Source organism: Neolamprologus multifasciatus, chromosome 2, assembly GCF_963576455.1.
Source record: "Neolamprologus multifasciatus chromosome 2, fNeoMul1.2, whole genome shotgun sequence".
In the NCBI taxonomy this organism is placed as follows: domain Eukaryota; kingdom Metazoa; phylum Chordata; class Actinopteri; order Cichliformes; family Cichlidae; genus Neolamprologus; species Neolamprologus multifasciatus.
The window spans coordinates 8,577,087-8,594,617 of NC_140440.1; the positions used below are offsets into that span (position 1 = coordinate 8,577,087).

A 17,531-nucleotide genomic window follows, 5' to 3' on the forward strand; every position below is an offset into this window, starting at 1 on the left:
GGGAGGGACGCGGAGGGGGTCCTGACACTAATGTAGTACATTGGGCTTCACTTACTGATCTGCCAAGTTCTTTTATCAAGCCTTAAATGGCTGCTAGGTTCCTTTGAACTGCTGAGCGCTCGCCCGCCCTCAGAAGCCTCCTCCTTCAGCTTCAATGAGATATCCTCGGTGACATTCCCACAGTCTCGTTGCTGCAGACAGACACGCATAACTGCACGGAAGCGGCGAGGTTCAAATTCAAAGGCTTGGGAGGACTCTGGGAGTCGTCTAAGTAACATCATCGCCACTTAGTAGCCCCTGGCTAAAACAGTTCTCTTCATTTTCATAAAAATTGAAATATCATTGACAAATTTGGCTGCAGTGGATTCATTCATTCATTTCAGGCACCAGGCTTGAAAGCACTTTCATTGGCTGCCAAGCACAGCAAGGCAGGTAAACTAAGACCTTTACCTTGCTGGCTTGTTTTTTCTCACTCCCTCTCTCTTTTCAGCTAATCTGTGTGGGTAACCTTATCCCAACTCTTGAGTGGTTGCCCCCCCCCCCCCCCCCCCCACTCATCCCTCTTCCAAACCTCGTGAACTAGACTGAAACTTTTCTCCTCATTCACAAAGCTCTCTCTTGTTACACTTTTCCAGCGTCAACCTGCGTTGATTGATTTTCATGGTTTCATCAGGATTTTTTTCTCTTTTCTGTTTTTCCTACTGTTTCACATCAGCACACGTTTTTTGTTTTGTTTTTAGGTACACCAACTCTTCTAACTGACTTTTTTGGTTCAGGGTAAATTCACACATGGATCCAGTGATTAAAAAAACCTTTCTGATGTTGTGTACACTTTTCCTTGTTCCACCAAAGCAGCTCTGATCTGTTGGAGCATTGACACAACCTCTACGGTTGCCGTTAAGCGTCTGTCTCTGGGACAGTGACAGTGGATCCTTCAGGTCGTACGGGTTTCGTAGTGGGGCCTCCGTGGCTCTGGTTAGTTCGTCTCATCGAGCAGATGTTCAGTCAGATTGGGGAAGTGTGAAATTTAGAGGTTAGGTCAACATCTTAGTGTCTTTGTCATGTTTCTCGGGCTGTTCCTGAGCGGTTATTGCAGTGAGGTGACCTGCATTGTCCTGCTGGGGGTGGCCGCTGCCATGAGAGACTGCTATTACCACTAAGGGGGTTTCTTAATATGCGACAACTTTTAATTGGCTCCTGTGTTAAAGTTACATCCCCATGAATAATAGAGACAACGTTATAAATTACATATGTCAGTAGTTTTATCAGTGATCAATGTATTTTCCCACTTGCTTCAATTGGTATCTTTCGTTGGATTGCAATTTTTTTTTTATTTTGTACAAAAAAAGTAGATAAAAAAATAAATTATTAATCTAAATTCTAAAAAAAAATACAGAATAGGATAGCAAACATTTGAATCTCAACTACTGCTAATACTATGTAGGAAATGTATTTATTTATTATTATTATTATGTATTTTTAAGACTGCATCGCATTTAGCACAATATGTTCTTGTTCTGTGTCTGCATCCTTTAGCACCGTTTCACTTCAATCTCCTTGTGCAAAAATGGATAAAACCACAGGTGGAAATAGATAAAAGTGTTGATAAGATAATTGTGTGTTGAAATGAGGCATCGCAAGAACAGTGGAGTCAAATCATGGAACTTCAATAAATAAAAAAATCCATTTGGTAAGTACAACTTTTGGCAGAATTGGAAAACAAAATATTTATTTGGATTTACTTGAACTTTTTTGTTCTATATATTAGTTTAAGTTTCTAGAATTACCTGCTGACTCCTGCAATTGGTCAGCTGCCAAAGTGACTACTAGACCAGACAAGTGCATTGCAGAACCATCACACAGTTGGCTTGTGGCCATTGCTTATTCCCATACTTGTAACACTGATGAAATGATAAAAGTCCCCTAAAAAAGGGGGCCTTCCCTTTTTCCAAGAGCCAGGAAAGGTTTTCTCCTTCTTGTGCTTCACAGGTGGCCACATCCAAGCCTCTTGCTCCCACCCCTTAGTTGTGGAGTTACAGTCATGCTCCGAGAAGTTTGTCGCAAACATGTGCTTAAGAGGCGATGAGTGATTCCACAATGCTGGCTGTATCACATTCAGTGTGATAATTGCTGTTTATCATCCTGCCTTTAAATCAATTGTCAGGTGCATTTACGTTTGACCTTCAGAGAAATCAATGAGCAGCAGCTATTGTTTGCTCACACAATCTGAAAGCCCTTTATTTCTAAGGAAATAATCAAATTATCTTTCAGGATAATTACTATTTGCTCATTTTTTGGTGATTTCCCTCCCTAAGGCAGACAAGACTAAATTAGTCATGCTTTAAATTACATTGTACATCAGGTGTGTTAAAGGGATTTGTACAGTGCACTGAGGTTGACAGGATCAAGGAGTCTTGTTAGGCAGAGAGCCATAAATCACTGGATAAACCCACATTATCCATGCACTTGCAGGAAAGATACAGGCTTTTAAAAACTTATAAACACAATATATTTTAAATTAAAGTGATAGACACTTTCCTGATAGAATCCTGACTTTTTTCTGCTAGCAGAAATTATAAGCTCGAGTTCTTAGTTAAACACTCATTTTCAATTCCCACTGAACTAGCTGCAGGGAATCCTTTGAAATTCCCAGCACGGGGAGTTATGTATGTGATCATTTAGAATCATTTTGAATATCAATGGGAGAAGAATCCCGAGGACCCAGTTTTAATGGGACAATAAGGGCCAGCCACAAAGGTTTTCTCTTTTTTTTAAGGCAGCATGCAGAGATGGACTCACTTTACTGCTACCAGCTCTGAAGTAAGCTACTCCCAACCACATTCACACCTCTCTCTCATTTAAATTCAGGGTAAGTTATAGCACATTACTGAAAAAATTCGAGACAACCTGCATTTGAATGCTGTCTGGGAGAGCCAGGCCAATACACAAACCATCCGCTGTTTAAAACGCACAAATAACTTTAGGGACAAACAGTTTCTGTAACACTTAGAACGCCTAATTTCAGCTAACAACAATTATAATACTAATAATAAATACAAAACCACTGAATCGACTTTTTTTTTAAATTAAATACATAGAGTGCATATTAGATTGTCGGATTGGGTTATCTTTGTTTAGGTGCGAATACACATCCAGTCCTAAAAGTTCTAAAAAAATAAATTAATAAATTAATAATAAAAAAAAGTCCAAATCTAAACTAAATTTTTTAAAAAAAGCACCTAATCTCTGTGTTCAAGTTCTTTGCGCAACGCTTCGCCCACCAAGCAGAAAAAACCCTCTCCAAGATGATGGTCTCTCCAAGATTACCCTATCAGGTGCTAACCGCTGACATGTTTCCACCCACCAACAACAAAAAAGCCTCTCTGTGCCCAAATCTCAAGCCGCAGACGCACAAACACCACTGACAGGCACTGCTGCGCCATCCTCAGCTCCCGAACCTCTCCAGGGATCCGCTCCTGTTGCTACCGCTGCGATTGCTCAGCACTTCTTTTTTTTAAATATAAATTGAGCTCGGGAAAGTTTGTCCTCCCATATTAAACAACTTCGTTTTGGTGGACTGCTGTTTTATTTATCGCCACTTTCTTTTTTTACTCTTGCACTTGGTAGCGTAAAATGATCCATGCAAGGTGTAGAAATCCAGCACAGGTACGGACGGAGATGAGAAGCATGTGATCTCTGGAGCAACAACCTTCGGTTTGTGGGGTAACTTAGCTGTTGGTGCGCAAAACTAAAGGATACTTTTTTAGAGTGGTTTTGGAGAGGTCGAATACTGAGTTCCATTCTTGACACAGACTTGCGGAGACGGGTTTTTTTTTTTTCGGGAAGTGAAGGAGACTGAGCAGAGAAGAAATAATCTTCTGGATAATTTCATCCAACAAGGAAGCACCCAATGTTGCACTCCGTAACTCTGCCGCTGGTGTCCCGTCATCTGCCCTTACACTGGGATCCAGTCTCCTACTTACCCCCGGAGCTGTGTGCGTAAAATACGCACAGGGGAGCGAAACGGAGCGAGAGAGGGGGGCGATTTCGCCAACCTTTCCTGGGGCTAAATCAGTGGAAGCAGGTGTATTTCAGCTGTATTTCTGCAAGTCAAGATGTCTCTCCTGCCTTCGAGGTTCATATACCTGTAAGTCTTCCACCTCTCCGTTTGCTTTTGCACACAAACACATGCATTCTTACCAATAGAAGTCGCCAAACGCTTCATATTTTTGGATTGCTGTCATCCAGGTAGGCAGCGTTTATTTTTCACGTAATTGCCTGTGTGATTAACTCCCGTCTTCCCTTCTCTCTCCTCTCCACTTAGGTGTTTACATTTTCTGGTGTTCTATTTCCAACTGCAGGTATGTTTTATTACTTTTTGTGTGTATGTGTTTGTATGTCCCTGTGCAGCTTTTTGATGTGACTGTTGATTATATCACGGTTATAGTTTATTTCACGACGGTCTTTGCCACGCAGGACAGGAAATTCATGTGTTTTAATTCTGTTCATTTCAATACTAATTGGTTAGAATGATTAGGAAAAAAATGACAAATTTTGGGTCTACTGCGTGCCACAGTAAAAACAACAACAACAACAACACCAAAAAACAAACAAAAACTTAGTCGTACAGTAAACCACGAAAACCCCGTGAAATATCATTTATATGATTTAAATAGTAATGCATAATTAATGTATATTCAAAATGTTCATTATTCATTCAAATCAGTACAATTATCCGGGCTACACCTTAATTAAAACCCGATGTTTGCAATTTGACATTCAAGTAGCAGTTTCGATATTTTACAGCAGAATTGTATAAAAAAAATATTGCGATCCCTGGGGTTAACAGTTGTTCTTTGAACAGATGGCTCTTTTGGCGCTCAGCTTTTATTAGTTGCACGTCTCACTTTGAACAGTAATGATTTGCAGGCACCCACTCAGCTAATTGATTGCGCGCCGTGATTCACATAGGATGCAGTCAGCACACTCCTTCTCTCATAAAAGTATCTGATGGGTTTGTTGGTATGACGTGTCTGACCATAATATTGCACACACACTTGTTTCATATTAATTTCTCGGTGTTATTGGGATCTACGACATTTAATAAAAACAGGATACCCTGCCTTAAAAGGTACCGGTATCTCATCCGTTTTTTAACAAACAGCTCTTAAAAAGTTGGCAACGTTTTAGTGTTTATGTAATTACATCTTTTAAAAGTTACTACATTTCTTTCTTTCTTTTAATTGAAAAATAAAAACTATACCAAGAATAAGGAATAAAAGGAGTGTTTGTTTGTAAACTATAAACAATACATTTTATTGGTTACAGTTACTGCTGCTAGGATCACATTGTCCCAACCTGAAAACCATCAGCTTTTAGAGTAATAGGGACAAAATGTAAACCAACCTGAAACTAGAAATTGCAATCATAAAACTGTGTAATCAGATTATTTCAACAGAGATGGCACAAACACAGTTGATGAAAAAGTTGACCCCTCTTCACTTGACCCAACATTTTTGGTTATTATTTTTTTAATGTGAACTTTATGCTTGTTGTGATTTAAAGTTCGTCAGACGATAGCTACAGGTAAACACAGGATGTTCATGGCTTCAGTGGTTTCAGCCTAATCATTTATCTTAGAAAAATGCAGGGACATTCCTTTATCCTCCACTCCTTCTCAATGCTCCTCGGTATGGCTTAATGGCTCTTGCATGTCATGCTGTGGTTGTGACTTTACGAGGTAAAACAAAAGAAGCAACCGCACTTGGAAGTTAACTTTGAATACACTGCCGATGTCTGTCGGAATGTTTTTCTGTATGTGAGTGTGTGTGACCCCATCTGTATGTATGTATGTGTGAATGTGTGTGTGTGTGTGTGTGGGGGGGGGGGGGGGGGGGGAACAGATAGCAAGGTGTATCTTAGATGACTGCGACAACTTCACTTCCTCAGTGGAACTGAGTGCCAGACTTTTGAAGTTTCAACCATATCCGTTTTCGTGTTGTCTTTGAAGAAAGGAGACAGAGTGATTTAAAAAAAAAGAAAAAAAAAAAGCTGTTGTCGCTAGCATTCACCTCAGCCATGTGCTTAGGCTTGCCTTTCCCTTGACATGAAATGCAACTGTCTACCAAACACACCTTTATGTTTGTTTAGAGATTGGGAGATTTGGGATAAATCCCTCAGCAGCCCAGTTAGGCTATGTTTTGTTGTGCGTTCATTTTTTTTTCTTGTTCTTTATCTTTGAGTTTCATATTAAGAAAGAACATTGACAACAGATGATGTTAATGTTCAGCTCTTAAACACTGTTGTACTTATTCTACGATAAGCAAGTTTGCTGGAACCATTGGAAACATGCTTACTTTTACACTGTTATGCATTAGTGACTGGTAATCCATCCCCTAAGCCTCTATTTAACTAACTTCTTCACCTGAAATGGTGACACTTTTCTTCCCCCGTCAGTTTCTTTAACTGCTGTATCTGAAATACTCACTCAACTGTTGATATTTATCATTTTTTAAGACGCATACTGCTTAGAACAACAGACACTGAAACTTTCACGACTCACAAACGTAAAATGACAACTCTTTCTCTAGAATTTCCATTTGTTTGGTCAGTTTTAATGTGCAAATATAAAAGGATATTTCCAGCCAGTAAGCAGACTCCTCTCTTACATCTTTGTAAGACCAACAAAGGCTTCAATCAGTGCCTTAATCAGCTTACAAAGATAAGCAGTTTCATCTCTGATAATCTATATCTCTTGTCAAGGAATGGCAAAGGGTTTTTCTGGAATACTCTTACCCTCCTAAGAGACCCTCTCTAAATCCACACATCTCCATGGGACCTTCGACAAAGTCTGACACTGACAGTATTTTTCACAAGAACTGATTAGCCAGAAACAAGTCTTTTTGTTTGGATTAGTATGTTAAGTAAAACACAAGCTGTGATGGAGGTTAAGAGTTCGAGATGTGTTAGCATGGTGTGGTATCCTAGTACGAAGATAACAACCACTGCAGCTCTGAAAAATCAAGGTTAAACCTGAATTGACCCCAGCAAACCCCGAATCTGCTTTGCAGTACAAGCCTCTGGTCCAGGTTGGGTTTAGGATTGTGAGTATTGAAGACCAGGGAATGTTTAGTTTTTCAGAGGGTTCTTCTTGTGATTTATTTTGATTTCATATTGTGTTATGTGCAGAATCTAAATATATTCTAGGGCAGTGTGTAACATCATTGTTCTGTATTGTATCATGAAGGTTGTGTACTTGTGTAGTAATTGGTACCTTTCTGGGCAGGAAATACTATAGAATATTCTTATAGGGGGATAGTCAATCTGTGACTAGAGACAAAAAAGCCATCACATGCCAAATTTGAGTAAGCGAGTACATTTGATTTGATTATCTTCAGCGTCTTATTTTCCACGCTGTCTGATGCCAAAAATAATATCATTCGTGTTTCCTAAATGTCAACAGACACAGAGGATATGTCACCATTGTAGACCAAATATGCCATAACAAGCAAGCATATCTTTCATATTTCAAAGGCTCTTTGAAATATGACCAAGAAGTGCTACTTAATCTGCACCTCATGACCTTTTTGGCAATTTAAAATGTTTACAGATTGATGAGTTGGTGCTCAAACGTGTCTTTTGGTTTGGTTTATTGAGGTTAAACTGTAAAGCCGGGCTTCTTCAGTAGAACCCATGTTCGTGGACAACATCCGTGGTACACGACTCATACGACATGTTTCAGCAGCGCGTTGTCGGAAGCCTCTTCAGAATTGCACCCAGTTTTGCGAAATTGTTTACTTTTTCCTCTCTGATTTTAAGGATTTGTTCGGTAGAGGCCATAATTTCCAATCAAGTTTGCTACATGTCAGTCATTTTACTAGAATAACAAGGACTTGGGGTATGTAATGTGTATATAATTAGCCACCTGAGAACAGCCACATAAAAAGCCATTACTGTGCAATTACGACACCATACAGCTGGGGAAATGGGATCTTGGCGTGAACTTAGATTCCAGGGCTTCTGAAAGTATACGTTTCCTCTTCCACGTGTTGAGTCATAGTCGCTTTTCTGAGCTGCCGCTGAATTCTGCAGTTTCCTCTATTTTCATGTCAAGTCTAAATTGATTCCTAAACAGCTGACCAGTGAGTTTTGAGAAGCAGGTTTCGATGCGTTTTTTTTTTTACAAAAATTCCTCCCACAAGAGAACTTTTATGGTTTGAGGTGCCTCTTTCCATCTTGTCCTCCGCCTGCTGCATTTCCTAATTTATGGACTTTACTTTGCCTGCAGGCAGATATTTGTTTGATGATAGTGCAACAGGTCTGGATGCTTCAGGTGTATAATTGCTAGTGGCTTGCTTGCTTGTGGAAATGGAATACAGGTTTCTCAGTATTGCCCAGGGCACAGAATATATACTCTGTCAATATAAACCAACACTCAGTTTTCACTGTATGGTTTGCTCTTGCTCTGTGCGATTTTTACTCAAACCGTGACTTCATTAACATGTCTCGTAACATAGTTAGCAGCTTGTAAATGCATTGCATATAAAATGTGTCAGTTAAAAGCAAGGAGCAAAACACTAAAAAGCCACAGCACAATTTCCAGGTTGTTATATGAGTTTTTAAAACCCCAGGGCAATTTTTTATTATTTTTTTTACACCAGGCCCATAAAATGAGCAGTGCACATTACTATCAATACCTGTGCTGCGAGGATCTCTCACCATCTGTCTCTCCTCCTCTCTGTTTCTTCATCTACTGTCCCTCTCTCTGTTTCCTCCTGTCTCACATCTGTGCAGGAATCGCAGCAGCGCTCTGCTGATTTCAGGTTTTACATCGAAAACCACACCAGAAACCCAGATGACCTGAGTCGGAAGCAAGTCCGGATCTATCAACTCTACAGCAGAACCACTGGCAAACACGTCCAGATCTTGGGGAAGAAAGTCAACGCCAATGGAGATGATGGGGGCAAGTATGGTATGGGAGAACTCCTGTGCATCTCACTTGACATTTAGCTAGGCTGTTATAATAGGATGAGAAATTACCTGCCAGCCAGAGCTTTTCTATCTCCACCAGCCACTTTGGCTGTTTACTACTCATTGTTTGTCGGTGGTTTTCCGTGCTCTGTGTTTGGCTGGCTCAAGAGAGGATGGTGACTTTTCAAAGCCACCAACTACAGGTTGGGGTGGATGAATACATACTGAAATTGCTGACTTTGCTGTCGATGTTTACTGCAGGATTTGGGTATGTGGGGCAAGTCTGTTTTTATCCTGTTGGAGTCATACGTCAGCAGTGCTACGCTTTTTGGGGGGGTCTAATACAGACCAAGACTTGTTGGTATCTGATGGTGAAAATATTGTTTTCTGTTGGTTTCTAAGTTGTAAAATATAGTTTTTTGCCCTCTAAGGATTCAGTCTCAACTTGGTTACTGTGAACTTCCATCATGCAAACTGGGGAAATCTCACATTTGCATTACAAGAAATGAAATTTATAAATACGGTTAGGGAAAGCCAGGAGAGTTTTGTTCAGCCTAGCAGTGTTAAAGTGCTCACCTGACCTCACCTGTTAAGCATTAAGTCTGAAGATGTCAAAATACTTTTGGCAGATTGACCCAGTAATTATCATTGTTGTTATGTAATTAGCTAAAGTATTTCAGATAAAATCTTAGGCTTTTATCAGCTTTTTAAAGTGTTCTCTATCTTTTCTTTCTTTCTTTTTTCTTTTTTTTTTCACGTGCACTTTGCTATTTTGGTTTAAAACGAGTATGGCGAATGACTAAATCGATGGTCAGTATAGCACCCTTTTGAAGTAGTAGTCCAAACGCAAAGCAGTGGGGCTTATGTTGTGCTTCCCTGCAGATATTTTGCTCATAACAGCTGACTCACGGCTCTAAAATTGCTGGTCTTGAATGCCTTTGAGTGAGTGTGTTCAGTCACAGATGCGCCGAGGCGAAGTTTCCTCACTGCTTGTTAGAGCTTGAGTGGAAGCAGATCCAATTTTTCCCATGAGGCTTTGCCAATTCCACCCTCCACGCCTCCTCCCGTCCCCCCACCTCCTCCTCCCCATCCAGCTGCAGTACCTGGCACCTGTGAACTCCTTTGCAGCAATAATGCTCAGTGAGATAACTCTCCTTACTCTAATTCATGCATAGTGTCTGCAGCTTCACATACAGGGACCAAAATACGCTGCTGAAGAAATATAATATATTGCTAATATACTCCTAAGTAGGTATCTCTCCAGTTAACATCACTGGCATTATAAATCTTCTTAGGTATTAATGTAGCATATTCATTACTTTTAGGAGACCAGACCAGTCATTTTCCAGAACAGTCCATTGTAAGTGATGTTTGCCAAGAGTGATGGTGGGTCATTGCAAAGGCTTTTAAATTGATAAAAGCTGCAATCTTGGATTAATGCCGACTTTTTCAGCTTTATGAACAGGTGGCCTTTTGCTGAGGTCAAAATATGGCAGCAACCTGTATTATTCATATGGAAGCAAGGCAGAAAAAGTGCAGCATACCTCAGAAGCGAAGGGGTTCATGGCTCACAGTTCTGCCTGTGTGTCTCTTTAACTTTAGAAAGTAGACGTTTGGCAAGTTTGTCTGTAACTTTTGTCATATTTTTTCATTTTCTTTTCATCTCCTGACTTCTGCTCTGTTAAATAAAATACACCCTTTTCATGTTTTACACCTTTTTTTGTTTATCCATAAAAAACTGGGAAGCATTGAGGAGTCCTACACTCACAAGGCTGCTGTGAGATTATTGAAGCACCCGGTTTATACATTCAGCAATTTTTAAGGTTGTGGATTATGGAGATTAGGGGTATTCAAGTGCTTACAGTGTAAATAAAAGCACCGCATTCCCTCCTTTGTCAACTCAGTGCCACTTGTTAGAGGTATTGACAACAGTGAGATTCCTCCGAGTGTTTGCATTTCACTGTAACTATGACTCAAGGATCTAATTACGTTTATTGATGCCTTAAGCTGCCAAACTCTTCTTTTATAAAGATCAAACCATTAGTGTTTTCCCAGAAAAACTTAAGATAGGGGTTGGAACTGGGTCACGGGCAAAGAACAACTTACAGTAAGGAGGGAAATATTGTTTTATCTGATGTTCTCAGTCTCCAGCATAACTGAGGTTGAATTTTTGGGTCTTTTTGTAAAAGTAGCTCACAATGAAAAGGCCAAGGTGTGGTTAAAGATTCCCTAAATTTGCATTCATGGCAGTAGTTTCTTTCAGAATATTATTTTATTTGTGTGAAAACCAATCTTGTTGGGCTGTTTTTTCTTTTTTAAGGATGTCCCTGCATATCTATTCGACGATAAAACCAAGTCCGATGTGCTATTCTTTAGATCCCAAGTAAGACGTACAAACAAATCTTTTGCAAATGAAGAATGAATAACCATTTCTTCCCTCACCTTTAAGACAGATTACCTACAACCCACTTTTCTCCCAAGGTTGGATTTAGGGGGGTGGAGAGTTATTTCTGCCCCCGAGCCTATCCCGTCCCCTTCGACTATTCTTTCTCTCCTCCCTTGAGTGCTACTGAATGGCTCTGTGTGTTAAACAAATGGATCATCTTAACTTTTTGATTGAGTGAGCACAGACTAAAGGGAACTTGAAACCTAATCTGGAGGGGCACATAACCGCTCCACAAATGTTTGGCAGATCTCTTTACTGGTCAGAGGGTGAGCAGAGACAAAGGTGACCTCGCAGGGGTTAACACTGGGGTGGCGGAGTGGGCACGGAAAACTAAAAAGGCTACCGATATAGGTTTTTAAACTGGACTACTGAAGTGACAGTGGCATTGTTTTTCTGATGTGTATCATACAAGGAATTTTCTACTTGAATTGAAACATTTTAACTGCATTTAGTCAAGAAAATCCTCATTATTTAGCTAATGATCACAATATTGTGTCCTTTTGTTTGTGTTTCTTTAACTAAAAAATAACAAAAGAAGTTAACCATGATTAAAACTTGTATTCTTACAGAATCAACTAAATGTGTTTGACTCCTTAAGGTATGTGTGCTACAAGACATATACATGGCATTAATTGGATGTGTTTTTCTTTTCTTTTCGTTTGCAGCTCTCCTTATTGTTGAGACAGAAACCTTTGGGAGCCACGTCCGAATAAAAGGAAAAGAGAGCGAACATTACATTTGCATGAATGAGAAGGGCAAAATAGTTGGAATGGTGAGTACATTTTGATTTTCACTTTGGTAATATTCAATGAATACGAATATTTTAAAGCGTGCACTTAATCCATGCTGAATCAAACGCAGCCTGGGATCTGCTTTCTCCTGCTGTTTTTCTACACCCTAACAAAACGTCTTTGATAACTCACTGCCATTCTTCCATTACGTAATCGGCCTACTCCTTTGACACTCGATCAGTCAATTACAGTCTGCAATCACCAAAATGCATTGAGAGACTAATAGTCACTTAGGAGGAATACCATTGCAATTATATCACTTAGTCGCACCAGGTGGCCACAAGTGCAGGATGACTGCATGTGGCTCGGCAGATGACCATTTCCGTGTGAAAAAAGCTAACATTTGAAACTGTAACATGAGCGTATGTGCTGTTTCTCTAATAAATCATGTTCTTTGGTGTGACTGGATTATTTCACTCAAGTTTTCCCTCGCTGCGGTCGTCTGCTAGAACTAAATTATGTTCCCATCAAGATTTCTAAATTGTCTTTAATCCAAATGCCAGAATTTGCCATGTTAGTGTTCATTTTCCTGGCCTCTGATTTGTCTGAAACCCAGTGATGTATCGATTTTGTGTCTGTCAATATTTTACCATTTTTAACTCTAAACCTATCAAGAAAGTGTTAATGAGGTGAGCCAAGAGCCATTTCCTCTAGACTTCTATGAAAATCAGAGAGGTGCAACCAGAGGAGTGCCCCCTTCTGGCCTACAGAGATTATGCAGGTTGAAGGCGCTTCGGCTGACTTTAGTTTTAAGACCTGGAAGCTATGTCCATCTTTTATGAACTTTATATGGTGTGAGAGCTTCCTGTGTGTCATCCTGTACATAGCCATATGTAGTGTACTTGTATACCTATGCTATAGAGCTGGGAGATAGCTAGCTTAGCTTTGCAAAAAAGCTAGATGCAACGGGATATAGCTAGCATAACTGAATTACAAGCTAAGAAATCCATCCAACTGCAAGATGTCACTGCTCTAAAAAGTTGTCCGTCCCATAATATTCTGTAAAGCCAGATATTTAATTTTATCTGCCACTGCACCACTTTGTTTTGTTTTGTATGGATTAACTAAATGTGGGATTTTTTTCTTATTATCTTTGGAATTTATATAGAACCCTTCTAAACAGCAAGGAAGCTCAAATAAAAAGATTTTCTACAATTATTTAGAGAGTTCAATTTTCTCACCTAGCGAGAGTGCATTAGTGGTAAAAATGGGAATGAGTCAAGTAACAGTTAATATGTTTACGCTTACCTAACATTAACTCTCACGTCACAGGGAGGCCTTTACAGAATGGCCAACTTTTTTTTACCTCACAAAACGTTGATTCTGTTAAACGTAACCTTTTCAGTGGGTGAAACTCATCCAAAACTCATCACTCATTCAAGTGACTTCTTCACTCTCAGTTGACTGCAGGTTTCCCCGACCCTATAAACAGTACATTTGCATAATGACTGAAACTAGCACCACTGATTAACAATTGTATTTTCAGCTGTGATTGAAACCCTTTTTGATCTGTGAGTACGTTATAACCATGTGACGGGAAAACTTAGATTGCAACACAAAATCACTCCAAACTGAAAATGAGGAGAAAATGAGGTAGACTATTCAAAGGCCACACTACTATATTAATAATTAGTGTCACATGATAACTTACTCTGCATTCTTGTTCTTTTTTCTTTCAGCCTGATGGAAGGAAGCAGGAGTGTGTCTTTATCGAGGAATTCCTGGAGAACAACTACACGGCTCTTGTCTCTGCCAAGTACAAAGGATGGTACCTCGGATTCAATCGGAAAGGGCGGCCTAAGAAAGGCTCGCGGACCACGCAACGACAACAGGAAGTCCACTTTATGAAACGCCAGCCGAAGGGCAAGGTGAACCCGGTGCAGGAGTTTCGCTTCACCACAGTAACTAAGCGGACACGAAGGGCTCGGCGGTTAAAATCCAACGCAAAGAGGAACTGACAGGACTAATGGGACAGCTCTAGTTTTCCTCGTGGAGGAAAAAAACTGTACCTGAAAATCTCAAGCTTCTTAAAAGAAGACTTCTCTTCTGTAAAAGAAAGACTGACTAAAAGAACAAAAAAAAAAGAATTTTTATTTTTGTATTTCAGGATGACTGAATATTTCCTAACTGTCGGATTCTTCTGGGTTGATGCCATTGAGCTAATGTTTCTGTCATGTTATTTATACTGGATAAACTAAAGGACCTCTGAGCGAATTCCTGTGATTGTGGCCCTCAGCTACATATGAACTGCAAGCTGAAGGCATGCTTTCTTTTTGACAAAAGCAGGAGCTGATGCAATGTTATAAAAATCAGCCAACTAGAGATTTATTGGAATACCTGTCGGTTTTTGTTTGTGTTGCCCCTGACAATGCGGATCCCATACTTTCCACTGGAATTAGAAACCATGGAGATGAAACGGAGAGAGGTGGCAGTTGCAGGTGACACTGTGCTGCCAGAATAACTGTGTAGCTTCGAGTGCAATATTTTACAGGTCTCTCTCTTTCTCGTTCTTTCTTTCCATGTGTGGCTCAGCTCCTAGAATGCGCGGAAGCCTCCAAGTACTGTGTGAGATTTCCATACAGCCTGAGATTCAGCTGAAACCCAACATGCTTTGACTAGTCAAGCGCCAAACGTGGCTTTTGTTCTGTTTAAAGACTGAAAAACCAACACAAAAATACAACAGCTGATGTAATACATAAATCCACACTGTCTTCCAACTTCATTGCATTTGAGTAGGGATCTTAATCCCTTTCATCTCCCCTCAGATTGCATCTTTTACAGCTCTTCTTTGCATGGGTTAGAGCTGTTCCACAACAAAAAGCTGCCTTAATTCTTTGAGTCGGAGCTACTGTCTGGGGGCTGATGATGACTTCCTCTACCTCCTTGATCTTTTGTTTATCTTCACCTACACGGTCTGCACTCGGTTGATTTCAGGAACCTTTCTGTTGACTCATTTTCTTTCTCTCGCCGTCTCTCCTTAATTCTCTCGCTGTTACAAAATCATCTTTTGACTGTGAGCTCATCTTCGCTCCTTTCACTCTCACTGGAAGACAGTCTCAAAGATGCTTTTGGGAAGGCTTTATGCAGATTAGTCATCCATGGATAGGAATACTGTACATAATACACTCCAGATCACCTCATAAACTCATATTTAACAATTAAACAATTTCCTCAAAAATCCAGATGACCAATACGTCAAGGATCCAGGGAATACTTTCAGCAGCATGGTAGTTTTATTTTGTTTTCAAATCTGAATCCTAAAGGGAAAAGTCTGCTTTTATTATTATTTTTTCTCACTGACAACAAACTCCAGCCTCTTATCACCCGTAGTATGTATTTACCTGCTGTCAGGCAGGTCTTTTGTATGAGTTGCTACTAACAACATGACACGTTTATGATTTTTTTTAAAAAACAACAAATGTAAGCAAAAAATAATTTTATGACTATTATTAAGATATTTATTGCCTCTCTTTGTAAATAAAATGTGAGTTTTATTTGGCCTCTGTTAATAAAATGAGGAGTATATTTTAAAACCGACTTATTTTATGTCTTTATTGAACTCTGAAAACAGGTATAAATGTCTTTATAGCCTAATTTGAGACAGATTTTTGAGATGTGCACACTGACTATAATACTCCCTGAAAGTGAAATCACTCCAGGTAGGGTTTGGTTGAATAGAGTACATTCCCTTCTCTGCATACTGCCAAGTTATGCATTTTTATATACAAACCCAAAGCGTGAGGACTGCTTTTAAGCGCAGTGATTTGAGAAAGGCCACTGAAATATTTCTCAAGTTTTCTTTATATCATTGTGTGTGGCAACTGGAGTTCAAACACCTGGTGCTTTAAAAAAACAGATTTTCTTTTTAACATTTAGGAAATGGTGGAATAAAGTTTTTCCACCAAGTTATTAAGGTTATAAATCAAGATTTGATGAATTTTTCAATCATAGCTAAAGTGAGTGGTGAGACAATTACAAATATTTTTGTCACAAGACTAAAGAACTTGATCAGGTATGAGACCCCAAACAATCTTTGAGTACTTGCAGTGCAGCCTACTTTCATTTAAATGCTTCGTCCTCCAAACAGTAAGCATGAAGAGGTAAAAGATGGACAACTTTGCATCTGTTAAAAGCACTGAAAGAATGTGGGGAAAGCATGTCTTATAATGCTGTGTGCAGGAATGATGTTTACAGTAACCGTCAGACTGAAAGATGGCGGCTTTGAGGGGAAAAAAAATACTTTTGTTTAAATTCCTTGCAACGCTATCGGCCCCCCTCCCTTTCACTCCACTCTGGTAGTTACCTCCAACACATCCAGAAGTTCCCCCATTCCGTCATGGGATTTTGAATGTCTGGCCTGCTGCTTTTAAAGGTGGAAACATAGTGCTTGAAGTGTGACCCTGTTATGTGCCATTAACATAATGGATCAGCACTGAAGATGGTGCTTGTCTTTGGGGGGATGGAAGGAGGTATTTGTAGGATTTTGAAGAATGTTTTATGCCCTTTATCTTGTCTTCATCTTCCTTAACTGTGTATTGTCACTTCTGTAGAGGAATGATGACTTTACTGAAAGGAATAGAAACATGCAGCCAGAGTACATACATTGTACAATGAAAAATTTCCCGTGCCATAAATAAAAACATTTGATTCACTGCTTCCTGTTTAAATCGCCAAAGTTCTGTCCTGCCAGTCACTTACTGTAAAGATTTGTTACTCTAGAGGACTGGGAGTTAAAATCAGCCCGGTAGATGTTTGAGGAATTTAATCAATGCAACTTTTGAAACCCTGCAAATTCTATTTATACAAGCAACAAGTTTTTCTTTTTTTCCCTCCATTCTGCATACTTCAAACTTGACCAAGCACAGCCAAAGTGCATCTGGGTATATTGACATTTAAACGAGAGCCGATGGTTTCCAACATGGCAGCCCATTCGCAATAAGGAGATGACATTTTTGCATAAGCCTCCCGCTAGGCTTTTCTCTGACTCAACCTTTGATCGTTGGAGGCTAGATGGTCTTGGAACTGGACCAATAACTTCAAAATGAAACATAGAATTCCCTTTTGCAAAGCCCAGCCCCTTTTCAAAGGAGGTGGAATCTTTAAATGCAGTCCTCCTTGCCAAGTAGTTTATATTCTATTATTAGAAAATCTCAGCACACTGAAAATGTGCACAATGGATACAGTATGACCAGAAAGCAGAGTCAACGTAGAGAAAAAACTTTGTGGTTCTGAATAAATTATACAAATTTTAGTGGAACAACCAAAAGTGGTCCGTTGGCCTTGAGATCAGCAACCACACACTTAACAATTAGCCCTGTCAACAG

At 39.7% G+C, this 17,531-nt stretch overlaps 1 protein-coding gene across 2 annotated transcripts; it reads left to right on the top strand.

Annotated features, from left to right (window-relative positions):
• Positions 1-3,199: 3,199 nt before the first annotated feature.
• fgf24 (fibroblast growth factor 24) lies at positions 3,200-14,269 on the top strand. Of its 2 annotated transcripts, none has more exons than XM_085180539.1 (5): positions 3,200-4,147; positions 4,325-4,361; positions 8,794-8,962; positions 12,082-12,188; positions 13,887-14,269. In XM_085180539.1, exons 1-5 carry the CDS (start codon positions 4,116-4,118, stop codon positions 14,163-14,165), a joined length of 624 nt encoding a protein of 207 aa, XP_085036665.1. In that variant the 5' UTR covers positions 3,200-4,115; the 3' UTR covers positions 14,166-14,269. The 2 variants fall into 2 exon arrangements, with proteins under 2 accessions (XP_085036665.1, XP_085036658.1); XM_085180532.1 differs by having other exon boundaries at positions 3,206-4,147; positions 8,794-8,971.
• The last annotated feature ends 3,262 nt before the right edge of the window (positions 14,270-17,531 follow it).